General features: G+C 42.5%; 1 protein-coding gene across 4 annotated transcripts; it reads right to left on the bottom strand.

Moving 5' to 3' along the window:
• Window positions 1–532: 532 nt before the first annotated feature.
• Window positions 533–18,693, bottom strand: NFYB (nuclear transcription factor Y subunit beta). Of its 4 annotated transcripts, none has more exons than XM_027449480.3 (7): window positions 18,534–18,693; window positions 8,856–8,949; window positions 8,225–8,355; window positions 6,156–6,353; window positions 4,109–4,190; window positions 1,183–1,262; window positions 533–975 (listed from the first exon to the last, which is right to left on the bottom strand). In XM_027449480.3, the coding sequence occupies exons 2-7, from the start codon at window positions 8,947–8,949 to the stop codon at window positions 943–945; spliced, it is 618 nt and encodes a 205-aa protein (XP_027305281.1). In that variant the 5' UTR covers window positions 18,534–18,693; the 3' UTR covers window positions 533–942. The 4 variants fall into 4 exon arrangements, with proteins under 4 accessions (XP_027305281.1, XP_027305290.1, XP_005028743.1 ...); XM_027449489.3 differs by having other exon boundaries at window positions 18,506–18,664; XM_005028686.6 differs by lacking the exon at window positions 18,534–18,693 and adding an exon at window positions 17,632–18,409.
• Between the last annotated feature and the right edge of the window lie 2,954 nt (window positions 18,694–21,647).

Here is a 21,647-nt window from a genome sequence, read left to right as displayed (position 1 = left end):
GCTAACACATTTGAGTTCCCACAGTCTCGCAAGAAACCTTAAAACATTTCAGTAAAAAGTTAAAATGAGGTCTTTTACCACAAGGACTATAAAATCCCCCCTCCCGCCCCCCACTACCGTCAAATTTCTAGGTTTTGGATTCTAAAAAGCATACATAAAAAGGAAGTTATTTCAGTAGCACAAAGACTGCCTTAAACATAGCAAAGTATGTCTAAGGACTTAATGCAACTGAAAGAAAAAAAAAAAGACCTGCATCATACACAAACAGTGTTTTAATTAACACTGTTGATAAGCTCTAAATCTCTAGCTGGAGTAGAGCATTGTTTGTTTCTGATTAAATTTTAATTCTCAAGTTACATAAAAAAAACAGTTGTAGCAATTCTTCTGAGCTGCTAGTTTCATGAGAAAAAGTCCCTTTCAAAATTTCAATAAATATACTGACATCTAAAGTTAGTTGAGGTTGTCATGCAAGACAAGTTACATAACCAAGACCAACTCAATCTTTATAATAAAGGCAACTTGCATTCAAAAATGAACTTTACCCTTACATTTTTATTCAAAGGGTAAACATGAATTAACCCAGCTGTTTACCTGAATTACAAAAGTAACATGATTCAATATGAAAATAAGAAACTGTCTACAAATCTCTGACAGTAATAAATTGCAATATACAATGCATACAGGAGTTATACAGAGCAACAAACTCTTGTACAAAACAAAAATACTTTAATATCTTTAAAATCCAATTTGTTTTTTTAAAATCATTCATGAAAAAGATTTGAGTCAGAATTCACACCTCAATTAGTCTAGCTTCAGGTAGCTACATTACAGCTATTTAATATACAAAGAGATAAATCTCTCCACCAGTCATTAAAACTGTCTTTTTGTTAGAGTTTCACTGCTTCTGCGTCTCATGTTCCCAGATCCAAAGTTGTCTTCAAATCATGAGAACTGAATTTGTTGAACACCGGAGATCTACGGAAAGAGAACGGAAGCTTACGTTCAGTGTAACCTTTTTTTGAAATTGCACCATGGTTAGCAGCCTCGAGTTGTCAGAGCGTTGGAATGTCATGACAGCCACCAAAAGACTAAATCATTGATTTCTGGTTTTCAGAACAAGGCAGCTGAACTAGCGTTTGAATGTTAGCAGCAGAAGGGAGAACAGATGACGGGATACTGTACCTGTTGGTATGATGTTGTATAGACCATAACATTCTGCTGTTGGCCGTCTGTAGTTATTAAGCCTGCTGGCAACTGATTAGCTGAAAGAAAAGCATTTAAAGAGAGTTAGAAATGATCTGTAGGCTACGTGGAGCCCTGTTTGTAGCATCTGTCACTTAAATAACATTTAGTTGTGGTCCACTCTGGGACTACAGAGCAATTCCTCTCAGGACAGCTACATACTACACTGCATTCAGTCATGCTTGTTACTGAGTGTTAAGTGTCAATGAGCTTATTCCCATTAGTACTTCAGAATCCAAATCCATTATCTGATTTTTCATCACTTAATCTGCACATATCTGAATAAGAAACCCAGTGAAAAAGTCATGCTTCTTTATAAGAACAGGGACCTGAATGTGGAAGAAGCACAAAAGGTGGTAGAGATGAACAGACGTGGGCAATGAATAAAAAAGAAAAAAAAAGAAAAGAAATAAAAAAGAAGCACTGGCAGAGATATTGACTGAAAGCCAAAGACCTGACATTATGCCAGATGACTTCAGCATTTCTTTCAGGGTACCACACCAGCGCTCTGAATTTCACAGAGGAAAGACACGGCTAATGAACTGAGTAAAAAGCACTTCTGGCATTTGGGGAGAAAATTCAGGGAGTGATGCTCTAAGTTAAACCCTGACAGTAACGTATATGGTAAGCTCTCTGACACTCAGAGTAAATACACGTTACAATTGTTAGTTGGAAGTAAAGCAGCAAAACTTCCAAGCTGTAAGTTCCTATAGCACACCGTTCTCCACTAGGAGACAAAAAAGGGACTTTTTTTTCTGTTCTGAATTACGGCTGTTACTATGACAAATAAGATGCAAACCCCATAAAAATCTGAAAACCCAGCATAATCCTAACAGCTTTAATATGAAAGCTGATGCTTGGTTTTGCTTAACATCATCGTATTATCTTTCAAACACTTAAGCTGCACATTAAGAGACTCATTAAGATCAGAGTTAGCAATGGCTTGGGCAGGACTAAAATCTTAGTGCCCTTCAACCCAAGTTCCACATCCAACAGCCAGGTCAGAGACCCAGCATTAACCTCTGGTGAAGATCTAAGACCAAGAGCTCAGGCTATGCTACAGTAACACAGTTTTCACTACTGCTGCTGCTGCAGCAAGACCATCACCCTGAAGGGATCTATAGCTGCACCTCCACGGAGAGAAATGCCTGCAGCACACGACACAATCAGCTACTTCAGAGACATATTTTTTTCCTCGTCTTCTGTTATCTGCTACTGCAATGTCTCCCTTGGCACCCTTCCAGGACTTAGTATTCTCTTCCAAAGCTGCTCTTTTCAAATCACAGCAGGTTAACGCTTATTTCATAGAGCACACTGAGGCTCCCAGGCCTGGAAAAGGGGGTAGGAGCAGATCTTCAGCCTTCTGCCACTTAATGGGGGCCGTATCAAATTTGTTAAGGGGTCAGAGCATCCACAGATGGAATGGGATTCCTTTTTTCTGGTTTCCAATTTCTGGTGGGCATTGTACTCAGGCCAAGCAGAGCACGAGCATCCTTAAGAAAAAACTTTTAGTGAACTCACCGCTTGGTCCAAAAAAAGGTACTGGATGCAAACACAATCAAAACATTCCAACTATTTTTCCCCCTCAACTCCTGAGCTGCAGTTTAAATGTACAAAGAGCAGACCAGAGCATATACAAGATACAGCTTTTAGAACAGTATCTATATATTGATTTGACAACCTTTCAAGCTGGACAGACCTCCAATAGCTGCAATCCAGGAACTACAAGCAACATATCCAAGGTAAATAAATTGGGTCTGTAGTTTCGTTGGTACCCTACTACTTCTGAACCAAGAACTATTACGTAAGTGAGTACAGATAAGAGTTTGCTATTTGCATTTCCTAATCTTCAATCGGAAATTTAAAAAAAAAAAAAAGTAAAAAAAAAAAAAAAAGGTAAGCTTTCTGCAAATCCCCTGTAGTATTTAGGTTTAGATTCTTAAATTCCAGTCAGTTTTATGAATTTATCTTCCAACCTAGGAGAGAGCATAAGAGTCTCTACTGTTTTGTATAGCTAAAGTCATCAAGCTAGGAGCAAAGTGTTCTGTTTCAGAACCTGAGTAGGTCATCTCTGTTCTCAGACTTTGAATTTTTGCTAGTTCTGTAGTGTACCAATGATCTCACCAGTAACTATGACAAAAGCCACACCTCTTAATTCCTGTACCACCTTATCATGTAAAAGACAAGGTGAAGGCTATGCAAGAATCCAGCACCAACAAAACCAAAAAGCAGAGACCCAGCAAGTGTCAGGCCTTAATTCACAGCATAAGGAAGAAAAATTATAGTGAATGCATATGATGTTCCTTCCCCTATATTTTCTGTTCGTTCTTTTGAAAACATAAGAAATACTAATTGCTTTAGAACTCTGTGAAGATTATGTTCTCCACTGGCTCTTTCTGAAAGACCAGATCCCCAGGTCATCACATGATGTTTACTTTAGTTTGTCCCCAACAGTCCTACAAGTTGAAGAAATGGAGCCTAAATGTGTAGCTATTTAAAAAAAAAAAAAAAAAAAAAGATAAAATTCAGGTTTGCATCTTTTATTACAATACGTGCTTATGTGTAGAAAAAAAATACTGTCCCTAATGTATATATTTAAAAATCTTCCAGAGCTGACATTAACTATTACTAGAATGTCAGCATTTACCAGTGTATTAGCTCATTCTGACTGTAAGTTCTACTGACTGGGAAGAGTTTATCTTGGCACAGGGTATACTCCAGACATCTCAAATGAAAGCCTCAGGGGATGTAACACAAGTGGTCAGTCCAGAATGTCTTCCTCAGTTAAGAGTTCTGATGTCTAAAGGAAATGCTATCTTTTGAAAAGCCACAGCAATAATTAAATCAATTAAGGAGTATTACTTACTAAATGCTTCCTCTGTGAGCTCCTCACTTAGGCCATCTCCAGTTGTAACTGTTCCCCCAATTCCCTTTTCTCCTTTCATTGCCTGGAGAGAAGAAAAAAAGTATTTGTATTAGAGTATTGTTGGTGTGAGATTGTTTCAAGGACCCAAGACCTCTATCCAAGGTTTGGAAGCTGAGCTGGAGTTTGAAATCCAAGACCTGCAAAACTATTGTATTTAAGACTGTGCACAGTACGAGAATACATGAAGGGTGTTTTTCATCTTAGCCATACTCCTCAGACACAAAAACTCAAAAATTGAGATTGAGTAGAAAAGGTTTTCAGCTGCTGCACAAAGTCAGAGATCTGCAGTAACCCAGCAGCAGTCAGCATGTTTGCAAGAAATCACAGAACCTCAGAACTACTGAGTGTGCAACATTTGCTTACCAACAATATGCAAGCGCCATCCTCATACAACTAAGGGTTGACATTTAAAACCAAGATATTGGATTTCTCCCCCCACAGCAAGGACTAGAGCCAGAAAGGGTATCGGCACAGAAAGCCAAGGCTCCTAGTCATATGCATGCAGTTGTACAACTGTGAGGTTCTATTACATAAGAATACACAGGAAAATATTAAAGGTAATAAATGTGTTCTCTGTGACTGTTTGATGGAGAATAAATGCATAAGCTTCAAAACAGCATTTCATACAGTACCCTGAGGAGGGAATGGATGTTTAAAATTGATAGGAAAAAACATCTAAACCATTACTTAGCTGAAAACCAATCCCAATGATCTGCTACTACAGTATATACATCTGCAAAAAATAGACCTCTCAGAAGAAGAGCAGAATAGACCTACTTCAGACTTCTCCAGAAGAACTGCAACTAGCTCAGCACCACTTGCATTTCTAATTAATGCACATGCCTGTGCTATCCAAAGTGCTGTAACTGCTATAGAGAAGTAGAAAAAGACAGCAGACGGCAGTGCTTCAACTTTTAGATTTCACCTCCTGTTACTCAGTTAAACACCCTCTCACAATCCACCATTAAACTTCCCCTTTCCAGATCATTTTTAAGTGCTATCAGCAAATTGAATATCACTAATGAGCCTTAGTGCCATTAATTGAAAAAAACTTTGATTTGCAGAACAGAGAAAGCCTGAAGAACGTCTTCTACAGTACTGTTAATTCAGACATCCCTGCCTAACTCATGCCAGTAAAACCAAGCTTATTTTCTTTCTTCTTCCCATGATTATTTTAACCCTGAACAATTTCTTCATTTGGGTTTATAAAGAAGGGAGGTCATTGGATAAAAATGCATTTGATTTGTTTGGTTAAATCTGGTATTCTGAGGTAGCAGAATACAAAGTAAAGAAGAAAGCATCATTTCCTTTGGTCTCCAAACAGCAAGAGGGGTGGAGGGGGAAAGAACAAAAATTCCAAGCAGAAGCAACTTCTTTTTTTTAAAAAAAATACGTATTTCTGAAAGGAAAAAAAATAAGTCACTTTCTGCTAGAGAAGGGATAAAGAAAAAGTGCTTCGATCACATAACTATCAGGTACGAAGTATCAAAAGCAAACTAAGAAAAAAGTAAAGAAAAACAAACAGATTACAACACCACTGTAGCAGATAGCCTTTTATGCGAATAAGTATTCCAACATGAGAAAAAAACTTTCTTTTGCATATCTGAAGCCCAGAAAAGCACTAGGCATTAGGCCAGATCCTCAGAGGATGCTGTCTAGTACAGTTTTATTGACTGAACTCAAAGATCGAATTAAGTATTCTTAATAGGCACCTTTAAAGAACAGAATGATTTACTACCAACAATATATTAGACAAAGTTATTCAGTTGAAAGCTCTAACATCTTTGAATCAGCAAGTCTAATCAAAATGCCTTTTTTTCCCCCTGTCTTGTTAGGTTCTGGAACATTTTAAAACATCACTGTAGTCCTAATTGGTCCCTGACAATAGCTGTGAGATACAAGGTGGCCATTACACAATGATGACGTGGAGCTTAGAATAAACACAAGCAGGTCAAATAAATGAGGAAACACTGAAGGATATACCAACCTCTCTAAATTTTTGGAGGTATAACTTCAAAGGTTCAACATAGCTATCAAATCCCAAGGTAGACATGGCAAAGAGAATATCTTCTCCATTAATGGTCTTTCTTTTCTCTTGGTGACACCTCTCACTTGCTTCTGACGTTATAAAGCTGATGAATTCACTTACACACTCTTGCACACATTCTTTTGCATCCTTAGCAATCTAGGGAGAAAAAAAAAGTGTCACAAATTGATTCATCAAGACCAAAGAAAACTAAAAACACAAAACAGAACAAAAACTAAAAAAAAAAAAAAAAACAGCAGGTTGCAATAGATCCTAAAGGAAGCATCCCAAAGCCTGATAATGATACCCATTTAGGCAACAACTGTATAAGGGAACCACTGGATGTCATCACTGCTCTGTGGAAACACAGCTGCAACATGATTTTAACTGAAGTTTTACTATTTCAATCAGAACAACCAAGTGCCAGGGTCTCCTGAACTCATAATTGTGTTCTGTACAAGGTTTTATATATAGATGCATCTCAATATTGTGCCTTAATTTGCTTACCTACTACTTCTCTTTCAACCTGCTCATTACAATACCACAGCCCACTTTCACCTTCCTTTCAATAGACCCAGCAGCTCCAACCCCCCCAGCAGCTCCAACCCCACTGTAGTACATTCCCACAAACCTGGCAATGACAAGTATGTTTATCCTGACCGGATTAAGGGACTAAAATATATGCCTAGCGGTGAGCTTCTCTAGTGCTTTAATATTCTGGTATAAATTTTGCAAATGAGAGTTCAACTGAAGAAACATACGCCCCTGGCAAGAACGAAATAAATTTGATTATGGTTTTCAGCTGGACAAAAGTAATTTACCTGACCTAAAATAACAGCAACCATTACTCACGATTACTTGGGAAGCTGACAGGAGCCAAATGAAGGATTATAATAATTAAGATTCTTATTCTTCACATGTTAAGAACCTGTTTGTATTTTCCTTTTTTTTTTTTTATATGAAGCAGTAACAATATGTAGAATCTTCACTAGTTCCTCTGATATTTTCAGAGGAGTAGAGCCAGATTTTTAGAAGTACTCATCAGCCAACAGCTTCCCTTGCAGCTTTTCACAAAGACCTCCCTGATTTTTCAAGATAGCTCATCATCCCATATGCTAAATTCTTGAGAAAAATCTCATCTTGATTGCTAAAATTCATGACAATATGGACCAGTGAAGAAATTTTCACAGCAAAGATATAAATGTAACACCCAGATCTCCAGAAAGCCCTAAACACTATGAAGTACAAGCAGATGCAAGAAAATTTTGCCTTCTATTTAAAGGGATCTCAAAAAAAAAAAAAAAAAAAAAAAAAGGAAAAAAGGCAGCCTTAGCTAGAAAAAAAAAAAGTTAGGCAAGAAGTAATACTGGAATACAATAGACAAATGGCAAGTAATAGCAGTCCTGCAAAGTTTTAAGATCAACTGGTAGAACATTCAAACACTTATAATCAGTCTTAGCTTAAAATTGATTTAAAAGGTCTGTTCTTAGAAGAAATAAGTCTTTCAATATCTGGCTTTACTTGCTACATGATATAAGGCAGGCTTCTTAGGTCATTTTGGTATTTGGACATGTAAAAATTCAGGCAACGGATGACTAACCATTTGCTTTCCTTCACGATGAGAAATAGATTTTTATTTCCCCTACTATATTTCACTTATTCCAAATTTTAAACAACTCAAACAAAGCACAAGATTGAATTTTGTAGGAGAGAATTACATAGAAAGTGTTCTTGCCAACATGGGATTTTCACCAAGTCTGCCTTGTTATGACAATTTCAGAGAACACATCTTGGAAAAAAAAATGCCCTTGAAAGCCCTATGAAGCGCACTCTCAGGAGCTGAAGATCTTGTAATTACGGAAATTATAAAAAGCTTTCAGAACCCTAGGAAAAGTGGACAGATTTTATGTATTTTGAAGGCTTTCCTCCAATAAACAAGGATCATTTGGGAATGTTGTGCTACCAGCTTAAGTGCACTCAGAAGGAGTAAAACTCATTAATACACTTTCTTTACCAGATAAGGACATTACCTTTCCTGTTTGGGGTATAGCGTTTTTCATTATCCTTGCAACATTTGCAATTGGAAGATAGATATCTTGTTCTCTAAAACTCTCTTTTGACCCATTTGTATCTTCATGATCATTCATGCTGTCCTCTGTGTCTAATGAAGAAAAGGAAAGTTAGCAGAAATCGTGTTTGATAGACAACAGGCAATAATTAATCAAGCATAAAATATTACACTGAAAGATTAATCATTTTTGAAAGACCAGTGTATTAACATTGTAGAAATAGCCACAAAAAGCAACAGATGTGACATCAGGGTATCTTTATGGGTGTTCAATATCATATGTATCTTACAATGCACAGAAATCTATGGGGCTGCTGAAAACCAAGCATTCTTAATGTCACATCAAAATAAAAATCCTTTCTTAAAAGATCGAGTTGTGCTTTTTTTTGTTTTGTCACCACCCCCACGGACACAGTATCAATGTTGATAAATCTAAAACTCACCTTTAGATTACAGGAAAAATGCATTATACGGTGAAGCATTATGAATACAAACAGCTGCAAATACTTAGCTTGAGAACTGACAGCAGAAAACCGTACAAGAGGTGGAAGAAAATTATACACAGAGAGAAACAGTACTGGTGCATTTCTTACCATCGTGAGGCTGTATCACATAGTGACTGCCACCAATGTAATCTCCAGCAATTCCTAACTGAGAAGCATCCGTCGTGGAGCTATCACCGTCCATCTAAAACCAGAAGAAGCAATGCTTTCAGGTATGGTTGCTGTGCCGGAAGGGCAGCTATTGCTGAAAAACCACACTTTAAGAAGCTTATGAGACCAGTTTTTACAGAGCTTTAAGTATTTTGTTATTTGGGAACAGCACACTCATTGGTGCTGAGCTTTACTCATTGTTTTGGTTTTGATCAGTCCTTTGGATGCAAAATACTAAAGAATTATTGCAGCTATTTCTCTCATTCATGCAAAAATGAGAAGTTAAAGGAACTTAACTAAAGGAGAGGTAGGTTCATACATTCCATTAAAACAAAGGTTAGCACTTCCTAGTAACTTTTTCTTTGTCACAAACTACTGCCCATTCCCAGATCAGGTATCAGGGCCAAGCACCTATGGAGATGAAAATGCAAAGCCACAGGCAATCAGACTAAACTGCAAGACCACGCTAACAAGTGGAGTGCTTAAAGGTAGTTTTGCTCCCCTTACCTTGCAAAGTAACAACAAAAAGTTTCATTATAAAGAGTTGCATTATTTTTCCAGTAGTAAGGCCACCTAAGACTACTCGTACAGCAGTACAAGATGCTTTTGACATTATTCTTCAAGTCCCAGCTGAATTTCAGCTGTGAGTCTGAAGTCTGCAGAACACAGTGTCACAGGCAAATTGTTAGCTGCTTTTCTGACAGTGAAAATAATGAAATTGCTTTGTGAAACCTGCCCAGAAATTCAGCTGAAGGCACAGGCCGTGCACAGGAACATTTGGTTCACACACCACAAATCCAGATAGCAACTTGTGCGGTTGCCATGACAGGCTGACCAGAACAGGTCAAGGCATCTGCTTCTCTGAACAGCCCTCAAAACCTAACCCCAGTTCACCAAATGTGTTACCTACAGTTCTTACACAGAGCGCACCCTTTGCTTTCCATCGCCCAAGCAGCTTTTCTCAAGCTGACCAACTTTTCCTAGCCAGACCTCAGGACCAACTCCCCATCCTCATCCTTCCTGAGGCAGGAGTCACTCCCGGGTGTCTTTTGAGTCATGTTTGCCTTTGCTTTCCCAGCTTCTGTCCTTCCTCGCTCCTCATTTTTCCTCCTCTCACAATGTTCCTACGTGGCAGCCAACAAGAATTCTTCTCCTTCAGGCTTCACAAACTGGGCACAGTTCAGTGTGGGATTTAAATACTAGGAGAAGGAGGGATGCCAAGAGACAGGCTCCCTTCCCTGCTGCCTTTGTCCCAGGAGGCACTGACCACATTTCAGCCAGAGGGGTCCAGGAGATGCACCTGCCCTTCCTGTCCTTCTATCCCAGTTATTTGTTGCTAAGTCCCACAATTTGGGAACAAATTTACTTTGTAAATGAGTAAAAGTTTGTATCCCTTTAAAAAAGTTTGTATCCCTTTAGTTTGTATCCCTTTTTATCCCAGTACATCACTGCCTGCTGCATCCCCATTTTGTCACAGGACACAATGCTCGGATACACCACAGTGAATGCTTCTGCGCAGGCAGCCAGTTACCGTATCACATTTGCTTTTCTACAGAAATAATGAAATTTCTCAAGCACTACCACCAGGCGCTCAGTAGGAAGCTCAGACCAATGTGAAACCGTGGCAGACAACGGCTCTGCTTTCAGAGGGGTTATTTTAGTGGTGCCAAGTACAAGTCTGAATTTGAGTCTCTTAAAACTTGAGCAATCTTGTCTTTTTTCCAGTTGCAGATGTCTTGAAAATTAGCGTATTAAAAAAGAAACTTTTCCAGAGCATTTAGCTCCCATACTTCCCAGATATCAGGTTTTTGTGGTTTGGGTTCAAATACATAAGATTGTAATGATGCTGCTTTTGGAGAGGGGAAACAATGCAAAAAATTACGGATGGAGAAAGGGCTCCTAGCACATCCAGATCTCTTTCAACATTGGCTCACAGATTCAAAGATATTTCTGAGTGCGTTTACAGACACCTTTGCTCCAGATTTTCTTGGCTGTGGATAGCATTTGACAAGTCTACTAACGCTCTGCTGCTCACCTGCTCCTAGACAGTCAGCTCTGCCACCCCCGTTTGGCACCCCACGCCATCCCCACGAGATGCAGGTACCCCTCCTGTCCTTGGGGAACCACCTCTGTCCCAGGAGGGAGAGGTGGAAAGTGAAGGATTTTGTTGTTGCCGAGCCCCCGCAGCTCACCTGCCTCCAGTTGCCTGAAAGTGGGGGGAGGCAACCTCGTGCTATTTTTGCACCTACCAGAAACATGAGTAATGCAGCCTCTCTCAAATCTGAACTTTGCCTGTGGCCACAAGGGCTGGGCTTTTGCTTTCAAGCTCTGAAGCAGCATCCGGTGCCACGCGTGGCCACAGATGTGCAAGTAACCTGAGTGCTGCTCACATTCATGGCAATGGTGCCACTGGAGGTGGCCTTGGCACTGTTTCAAGGGAAAGCTCTTCTACCTCTTCTTCACCATACTGAATGCTGCACACACGCACCTGCTGCTTCTTTTAAGGCACTTCTGGTCGTTTTTGATGGGCATTTGTAAAATGATTTTGCCCAAAGGGAGGGCAGTGCTTTATACTTCAGCTTTCCGTGTGCCAGCTGCCGTGCCAATTCACTCCGTCTGCACACTGCAGGCTCTTTGCTTAACGTTGATTCTCAATTTTCCAAAGGGCTTAGAGTTTGCTTACTCAGCTCACTGTAATGACAATGCAAGGATATGGCAATCCTGAGCATCAAGAACATGAAAACTGACATCACCCTTCCTTAAAACAGTTGTGTCACTTTTCCTTCCTCAATCTGGAGTGGTTACGCTCTGCAGTCTGCTAAATCCCAAAAGCTGCTTCCAAAATTAATTTCGGATTTTCTGGTAGTCTTGTTCTGTTTCAGCTCTGAATTTAACTCCAAATTATGGACTCCAAAAACTTTAAGCTTTGAGTTTTATTCAGCCCCAGCTCTATTTTAAATGCCGTGAGGTTCCCCTCCACCCCCGTCCCTTTCTTTTTTTGGTTTTCGATGAACCGTATCTTCTAAAACGTTGTCTTCTTCTGACTGCAATATTCTTCAAGCTTCTGCAGTGATGTGACAATTCACTTGTGTCTGCTCTCCCATTCTGCAGGCACTTGCATTTTGTACGTTACCCTTAGCATCCAGCACTAGGTGAACACTAAAGCTTCTCCACACATACCCATCTGAAGCCAAGCCCCCATAACATTAGGGAACCAACGCGCTTTCATTAGCTCCAGTGGCCTTCAAAAGACAATTCCTGTTTGAGTCTCTTCTAAAAGCCTCCTACATCTCTTGGCAGCTTTGACCTCATTAGATTAATGCATCCTCCAAGATCCGTATTTACTTTTATTCTCTTCTGTGTCCACGTTTCCATTTCTACTTATAATATGTGTCATCTGATAATTAGTGAGAATTTTCTGCTGCTTATCACCATTACCAATCAAAACCAGCAATTTGATCAGCAAAACTGAAAGGAAAAGGCTTGCAAAAGAAAAAGGCAGATCTGTCTCCGATAAAGCAAACAGGCACGGACAGCCTACTATCTCCTGAAATTACTTCTGTGGCTATTACTGCAAGAAAGGTTTTCAGCTGCCAGGACAACCTTGGGGCAGTGTAACACCTGGCAGGGCCAGGTGCTAATCCAGGATCACGGGACAATTTGGCTGGATCACCGGGGAAATTCCAGCTGGAAGGGACTCAGGAGGTCTCCAGCCTGCTCAAAGCAGGGTCAGCTCTGGGCTCAGGGTGGGTTGCTCAGGGCTTCGTCCAGTTGTGTCTCAAAGACCACCATGGATGGAGAGGGCCCAACCGCCCCAGGAGCCTGATCCACTGCTGGACTGGCTTCATGCTGAAAAGTTTTGGGCCCCTCAGTACAAGAAGGACACTGAGGCCCTGGAGCGTGTCCAGAGACGGGCTAGGAAGCTGGTGAAGGGCCTGGAGCACAAGTCCTGTGAGGAGCGGCTGAGGGAACTGGGGGTGTTTAGTCTGGGGAGGAGGAGGCTCAGGGAGGCTCAGAGAGCTCTTATTGCTCTCTGCAGCTACCTGAGAGGAAGGTATGGGGAGCTGTGGGTTGGCCTCTTCTCACAGGTAACTAGTGACAGGACTAGAGGGAATGGCCTCAAGTTGCACCAGGGGAGGTTTAGGTTGGAAATGAGGAGACATTTCTCCTCAGAAAGAGCAGTCAGGCACTGGGACGTGGTGGGAGTCACCATCCCTGGGAGTGGTCAAGGAAAGGTTGGACGTGGTCACTGGGGACATGGGTTAGTGGGTGACATTGGTGGCAGGGGCTGGTTGGACTGGATGATCTTGGAGGGCTTTTCCAACCTTAATGATTCTACAAAAAGCAGCAGCATTCCTACACATTACTCCAACCCCAGCAAGTTCTGTGGGAGAAGTGCAGTCAGATTTTATTTTGGTTTTTAATTCAATGCTAGATCACGGTATCTGAATTTAGCAACTGCACTTAATACACCGTACAGTCACCCTACTAATATTTCTTTGAGTTCAGAGTTTGACACAAACATGACCTTGCCGAAAAATGTGGCCACTGCTATCCCACTTACTTCATAAAGAACACACAGGTGCTTCTTCAGGTATTATAGTTTATACTTCAGATGATCAGAACTAAAGAACAAAAAGCACAACCTTCCACTGTCACTACAGTTGCTCTGAAAATGCAATACAACGTAGCATAGAAACAACATGCTGCCTGCAGTAACTGAAGTGCCTAGGAGACTAAAAAAACAGCAATTCTTCAGCTGGCAGGCTTCATAGGAAAAGAGTGACTACTTTGGATGGAAGTAGCTGCTAAATTTCATAAACAGACAGAATCCTGGAAGATATAATCCTAAAATTCGTGTTCAGAAAGGGGCCGGGTGGGTGGGTAATCTCAGAGCAGCCCTTGGACCTGCCACGACTTTCTTAAAAACACTATTTGCAGATTATGGATCTCCTTTGCACCGTGGCAGTTCTGGCATGCAGAAATTGCAAGGTTTTTTAATACAAGGTGGTGTCTCCTACATCTGTGTGGCCACTGAATCACATGAGGAAGGAGGGCTCCCAACACATTGCTCAGCAGCAGGCACTACACGAAACTGCAGTTTTGTGAACTAAACCGCACATTTGTAACAAGCACTTCCATTTTGTAGCTCACCCTTCGCCTCCAGCACAAGGAAATCACTGACGCTTCTCCACACATACACACACTGACTGAAGCAAGACCAAGAACCAAGGATGTCAGAAATGACAACGCGTGGGTTTTAAAAGTCACGGAACTGTAGAATCATTTAGGTTGGAAAAGTCCCTTAAGATCCTGAAGTCCAACCACCCACCTAGCTACCCAGCCCACCGCTAAGCCATGTCCCTGAGCACTGCATCCACACACCTCTTAAAGACCTCCAGGGCTGGGGATTCCACCTGGGCAGCCTGTTCAATGCCTGACCACCCTCTCAGTGAATAAATTATTCCTGATAGCTGACCTAAACCTCTCCTGGTGTAACTTGAGATTGTTTCTATGTTGGCAAAAAGCATCTGAACACAGAAGCAGCACAAAGTTGATTTTTTTTTCATGCCACCTTTATCTCTATTAGAGAGGACCAAGAAGATACAAATGAACAGATCCAGGAAAAGCAACCCCAGAAATATGTTGAAAGGGAAACACTCCTGATCAAGGGCATCAAAGAAAACTCAATGATAAGCTGCAAGCGAGTGCACATACAGGTTTACACTGCCATCTGGTAGAAAGTTTTCTGGGGGATGCTTAAAAAATATGCTTCTGTCAGCTGCCGACAACTCAGACAGTTCCCAGAATATATCTACACTGAATGAAAAAAAAAAAAAAAAACTCACTTACTTAAAGGAAATCTTGCATCCTGCTTAATCTTAAAAGCTCTCTTAAGAGACTGGTATCTGTGGCTCAGCTAAATCGTAAGGAGGCGAGAATGCAAGCCCAGAACTGCGAGCACTGAGGTGAGAATGGGTCTTAGACTTACATGAGCATAAGAGGCAAAAACCGAATGAAAGACGGGAAGGTCTTGCCTTCCGAATTACCTGACAGCACTTTGTGAGCCTGGTCTCTCAAGGGAAACCGTGTGTCTCGTCTTCTAAGCACTTAATGAGGTATTCATGCACACCACCACTCTGCTAAATTTGCTGTCCCACAAGAGTCCCACAGAAGAAAATTGTACATAAAGAACTGAAGCACTTGGCACTTGCCATGTGGCTGTTCCTGCCACTGAAGCAGGACAGAAATGGTAACTAAAGCTGTAGGTAGTAACCGCTTCAGCTGTTGTAGATTTGTTTTGCCACAACCCCTTATCTCACAGGAAATGTAAGCCTGAAAGCCTGTACGTAACTTCTAACAGAGACAACAAAGTTTTACTTGGGCTTTCTGTACCTTCATTTGCTGCTGCTACATCGAAATACTGAAAGACTTTCTAAATTGAAAATACAGCATTAATTCCCTTTGATTTTCAGTGACTTCTGGAGAATTTGATTTTCCACTGAGTTCTCACCTGGCAGCAAAGCACTGTCTCCTACAGCAGAAAACACTGACTGGGAAACACATTGGCGGGCACAGGGCATCATTCCAGCAGATCCACAGAAACGTAAAGATAAAACCCCTTGGCGCGTGCCCGGAACACAAACAGATGCCGCGCCGTCTCTCTCAATCTCCAGCTCCCCTAATCTCTCACAGCCTCAGGAGTGCCAGATTGACGCCGAGAGAACCCAACAGCTTCACTAACACTTGTTAGCCTGCACCAAGCTCCTTCCCCTGGACCACAGGAAGGAATCCTCCCCCTTATGAAATCCAAGCAGGGCCTCTCCACCCTTCCACCATCCCCATCTGATGATGCCAGCCACATTTATGGCCCATCTTACCAGCCCTAATATCACAGGCCATGGGCTCCCTCACCCTGCAGCGTGGATCCAGCTGTGCTCTAGGAAGCAGTGACTCCTACCCATGCTGAGGAGCTGCTCAGACACCCTGCTAGTTGCAATACATACAGCTGGACTAACAACACACACATTTTTACATCAAACGCAACTGGATCGGTGCTACAGAGAAGCTGACTGACCATCCATGACTTCATTTCTGGCAGAGAGAGGAGAGAGAGAAGCTGGAGACAACCTCTAATGAACAAGGGAATTTAGGTGGCTTTTTTTTGCAGAAGCCAAAGCAGGGTGACAGTGATGAAGAGACACAGCCCCAGCTCCCTCCTGCTGCAGCACTGACCGTAAGGGCCCTGTAATGTTTCCATATTAATTTTTTGGTGCTTTCCTAGCATCTCTGGTGAAAAGCTAAGCTCATCTGTTTACTAAAACAGCAATCCATAAATCATTTTTATTTTAGAAATTGCCCAACATTTGTAAGTTGACTATGTTTTTTCCTTCATTGTGGTATTATCTCTAGTAAGTGTCAAGGATAATTTATTCCTCTCAAGCAACAGGGCAAGTAACAGTTTCACAACGCTATTTCAGGACAGGCCACTTTTTTCAGGCAAAATCATTGAAACTGTTGACACTTCATTTTATTCTATCAATGTTATTTATAAAAGGTCATCAGTATGTGTGTACAGTGGCATATTTTGCACTTTTTCTGAGCATCCTGCCACTAAAATATTAATTCCCAAACACTACATTTTTCTAAAGTATCATTTTAAGTCTCTTTTCAGTTGACATTTCTGCAAGTGTTCCCCCACCTTTTTTTTTTTTTTTTTTAATAAAAGGTGTAACTTCAAAACAGTTTGATAGGGTTTCGTGTTTCCTGTCTTCACAGTATCTTGGACTGCCTTCGTTTTCCTCTCAAATTCTGTACACTGCCTCCCTCCCTTCATGTAATTATTACCACAAATAGGAGGTTCTCTATTGAACTTTGAACTGCTGTAATTGTCAATTATTAAAGCCTAAAGAGTCATATCCAGTCTCCTTGGCTTCTTTCAAACGTAACTTCATGGCTGTACACAATAACAGCCAAGACCATATATAATCACCTGCTCAATGCAGAGCACAAGGAACTCACGCAGACCTCATAAATAATGATTCAGATTAAACCATCGTGGATCTCCCAGAGAATTACACATGGATCCTTCCTTTACATTGAGCTGTCATGCCATAGGCCACAAAAGCAAATTAAAAAAAACAAACAACTGTAATCGCTAAGCTTGCTGTTTAAAAACGCTATGCTAATGATTAAGCATAAACACCATTTCTCCATTTCTCTAGCCAATTAAAGCCAGATTGTGAATAACACCCAAAGCAGATCCTTCCATTTTGCCACTATTGCCCGGGCTCCTTTTGAGAAAGCAGCAATGCTTTTCTGTTGTGGTTTGTTTTTAATTTGACAATAATGTCTATCCAAATCAAACAATGTATTGCAAGGCAGGCAAGGGCTGAAATTCATATTTTCACTTCCCTGCCTGCCTAGAAAAGTTCAGGTCATTGTCAGCAATTATTTTGCCACCCCCCCCAAACCAATCCAAGCCCACTAGGTAACTTTTATACGACAACTCTTTACAAAACCCAAGCTTTTTGGCTAAGTCCCAATGGACCTGGCAGAGCTGGGAATTGCCTGGTTTTGCATCCTTTCAGCATTACGCTTCCAGCGGGACCCGCGATACGTTTCCTTCATCCCCGCGCATCCCAAGAGCTGCGGAAACATTATCAGAGCACGTGGCTCTTTCCCTTTCCAGCGTGATTCCCTGCGAGTAACCTACACGGAGCTCTTCCTTTGGGGACCACCAGCTGCAGCTTCAGGACGGGATCACGGCCGGGGAGCCGGGCACCTCGCTCTGCCCATCTCCGCCACCTGCCACGCGTGTTCCTGGCTGACCCCCCCGCCTGGCGCCCTGCTGGACCTCGCATCCTGACCTTCAACACTGCAGCAGCGCTGGGGCAGGAGGACGAAACCCTCCTGCCCAAACCCCCTGCACACCCCCCCAGCCCCTCAGCCCCGCTTTTTGTCCCCCCACGCTCCCCGTGGAGCTTCGTGGGGGCTCCCCACACCCCGGCAGCCTCCCCAATTTCGGGGCAGCCCCAACGCCGTGGGCGTGGTGGCGGGGCCGCGACCCCCTCAACACCGGGGGGCTCGGGGAGGGGAAGGGAAAGGAAAGGAAGAAGGGAAGGGAGCGGGCACGGCGGGGCCGCCGCCACCACCACCACAAAGCCGCCCCCCGCCGGGCAGCGGGGCCCCGGGGCCGTCCCCGCCTCCTCCTCCTCCACCTCCTCCTCCTCCTCGGACACAAAATGGAGCCGGGAGGGTGGAGGGGGGGGCGCCTCCCGCGGATAGAGAGAGGGCAGCGGGGCGGGCGGCCGCGCTGAGCCCCCCTCCTCCCTTCTTCTTCTTCTTCCCCACCACCGCCTCCTCCTCCTCCTGCTGCTGCTGCTGCTCCCCGCCCGCCTCGCTTCGCTTCGCCTCCCGGCTCGGCTCCCCCCCAGCTCCTCCGTGCACAAAGCGGCCGCGGCTCCCCGGGGCTGAGCTCGCCCCCCACTTCCTGGTCCCCGCTGGCAGCGGCAGCAGCGGCGGCGGCAGCGCCGGGGCCCGGGGAGGGAGACGGACATTTCATTCGAGCCTGCAGTGGAACCGGTTACCAATCATTGGCCGGAGCCAGGCACAAACCTCCAGTGCGGCCCTGGTTGGCTCCCTCCGCAAATCGGCTGTTTGGTTGGACGGAAAATGGCTGCGAAGGAACCAGTCCCAGCGCGGAGCCCCGCTTCCCGCAGCCGGCCTGCCCTCCCTCCGCGCCGCCTCCCCGCCACGCGCGCCGGCTCTTCCCCTCAGCGCGCTGCCTCCCGCCGCCAAACGGCTTCCTTTCTTTTTTTTTTTTTTTTTTTTTTGAAGTCAGAGGTGCTGCGAGGCCGCGTCCTGCCCCTTCCCTCTGTTTCCTCTACACGCACACCATCCCTGAAAACCTTTTTTACCCCCCCCCCCCCCCTCCATGACACGGGGCCTAAAGGGCCTGGTTTCCTTCCACTTTGTTGTTCTCAACACGCACGGCCTAGGGCTGGCTTCTCCACCGAGATCTATAAACCCCTCTTACAAAACGTTTATATGAAACACTTCATAACCCGCCGATGCTGCCATTCACTAGGACTGGAGAGTGATTTTTTGTTTTTGTAGGTGAAGGCAGCCAAAAACACTCCCCACACCTGCCACCAACGTGTGTCCATTTGTGATCTCCACAGCAGAAGTAACAACAATTTTGTTTCATACTGCCCTTAATAACCTGTAGTAATTCTTCATTACTTCGGAGTCCTAAGTATCTTGCTAAAGTGTAGTGAAGAAACTCATGTTTCACAATGGCCTTTGTCAGCGTTCTTTACCAAGTTAATACCTGATACACAAATACGTTCCTCTCCAGGTTTTCTTCTGGATTTAAACAAAGCAAAACCCAATAAACCTTATAAATTGCCCCTTGTTTTCACTTAGGAATGTTAGTTTCTTATATTTCAATATACCAGAAAGATTCATGTTCACTCAAAACGTCCATGGATTTGGAGTTTCAGGTTTAAAAGGAAACATCAAATGAGACAAATTTTGCATGACCTCAGGTTTTTACTTCAAATGCTATTTGTGGCTTCATTCTGCCTCCTGGGTACTGTGAGCAGTAATTAGTTAATTTTTTTTTTTTTTTTGAAAATGCCTGGAAGATGTAAAGTAATAAAAGAACATTCACTAACTTTGGGGCCTTAGGGAATGCATTTCCCCTTTATCTATTTTACAGCTTGTGTACACTGAATATAATACCACGACAATGCCCTATTCATCTTGCAATGTTCTTTTAAGATCCTACGGATTCTCTCATCTCAACCTGGAATTTCACAACTGAGTAGAAAGACAAATGCTCACCACTGTGCAGGTTCTTCAGGGCACAGTGTAGAAGTTGCACTTTGTTTTGAACAGCTAGTTGACGTTTTGATTGAAAGTGTGGCCCTTAAATCTTATTACTGTATGTTTTTCAAACTCTAAACAAAAATACTAATTGTTTTACCTGTGATGGTTTTGCTGACATTTCTCACGGTTGCATTGATGAAAAAAATTACTTGTCCAATGATTTTATTCAACGTTTTTCTGTAGGACAGCATAGTGGGAACAAGTGCTCTCTGTTACTGGTGACAGAAGAGCTCTCGGTAGTTAAGTATGTCAGCTAGCTGAAACGAGGAGATCCAAGACTTCAATCAAGAGTCCTTCTTTACATACCTCTTATCTTGTGTTCCTTTATTAGTAACAGCTTCTATCACACATTTAGCGTGGAGTCTTTAATTGGTTAATTATTTTATCCATATGCTAAGTGCATACTTAAGCTCCATATATTTGCAACACCATGTGTTCTATTCATCCCATATATCCTGACGAGGTACATTTCAATGTGTCCAATCTGCATCTCCCCTCTGCTCAATATTAGTGGTGTCTTGTGAGAACCTTGATAAAGTATCTGGTATAACACTTGCTGCTTTGTTATCTACCTGCTTATCAGTTGCAGTCTCAAATTCCTCATCACAGCATTTAGATGTTATATTTTCCAGGCCTGAATATAATTTCTCCTATCTGTAGTGTGTTCCTTATATTCTGCAGTCAATCCATTTCTCCTTTTAGACCAGGTCAAATTTTGTCCATACAAAAAGAGGGGAAGAATTTGCAAGAGCAGGTGGAGTTAACTGTAGTAAAATGTAAGAGTTTTCACAGAATCACAGAATTGTCTAGGTTGGAAGAGACCTCAAGATCATTGAGTCCAACCTCTGACCTAAACCTCACAACCTTTTGTGAGGTTGTGATCTATTTTGTGAGGTTGTCATTGATGTCTGAAATTTCCAGTAAGGAAATCAAAACCTTCACATATCTTCTGTTCTATCTGGGTAGCTAAGAAAGCTCACAGAGGTGAGCAGGTGTGCTACAGGTATTACTACAGAACCTTCTTTAAACCGGGATACATCAGCCCAATGCAGATTGTGTCTCAATTGTGGTCTGGACTCTGTCATTTGAAAAAATGTGGTTAAAACAAGAAATTGCAATTTTAAAAGAAATAGCACTGGATGGTAGTAGGGGGTTTATCCGACATCCTCCCGAGTTCTCATTACTGTGCAATTCTGAGTGTAACAGACTGGACATACACGTAGGTCTGTTGTCAAACTATGAACTCCATAATGCTTCAGGAATCGTTTCACTCTTAGCAGATTTGTGGGCTAGAGCATTCTTATTTGTAGTAGAAAGTCCTAATTAAAAGATACTTGGAAGATACTACAGAGCCCAACAGTGCTATGTGGAAAAAAAAAAAAAAAAGAATATGGATATTCAGGAGAGATTTTCTACAGGTAAGTAACCAAGCTCAGGAGTCACAGTAGGGTGAGATCAGATGGAATGAATTAAAGTTCAGGACATTTTTAATTTTCCCATAGATCTGTAGCTCTCACTCATGTTGAAAAGAATCTTTAGCTACCCCAGTGTAGCTCGCTTTTAGATTGTATTGCCCTTTAAACACTAAAAATTTTGCCACACTTTGAAGGAACTCAGTGCTTGGGCAGCATTCGTGCTGTGGTCCCACAGCCCTGGCAGGGAGTCATGTGCAGGGGCCGTATTGTGACAGTGCACCAAGAGGCAGCTCTTTAATAGTAGGCGGCTTTGACAGCCCCACCATGGGGACTGAAGGAGGTGTTTATTCACAGCACGTTGGTATCCAGCCAAAGGGAGGCTGGACAAAGTGAGATTCTGAAGTGACTGCAGCCCATCTGGGTG

Source organism: Anas platyrhynchos, chromosome 1 (assembly GCF_047663525.1).
Source record: "Anas platyrhynchos isolate ZD024472 breed Pekin duck chromosome 1, IASCAAS_PekinDuck_T2T, whole genome shotgun sequence".
Taxonomy (NCBI): Eukaryota; Metazoa; Chordata; class Aves; order Anseriformes; family Anatidae; genus Anas; species Anas platyrhynchos.
This window is presented reverse-complemented; position numbering and strand designations above follow the sequence as displayed.

Coding starts and splice junctions, on each gene's coding strand:
- NFYB (XM_027449480.3), bottom strand. CDS start 8,949: ATGGACGGTGATAGCTCCACGACGGATGCTTCTCAGTTAGGAATTGCT. Junction 1,263..4,108: donor GCTCACAGAGGAAGCATTTA/GTAAGTAATACT, acceptor CTTTTCTTTCAG/CTAATCAGTTGCCAGCAGGC. Junction 976..1,182: donor ATACAACATCATACCAACAG/GTACAGTATCCC, acceptor CTCTTTCCGTAG/ATCTCCGGTGTTCAACAAAT.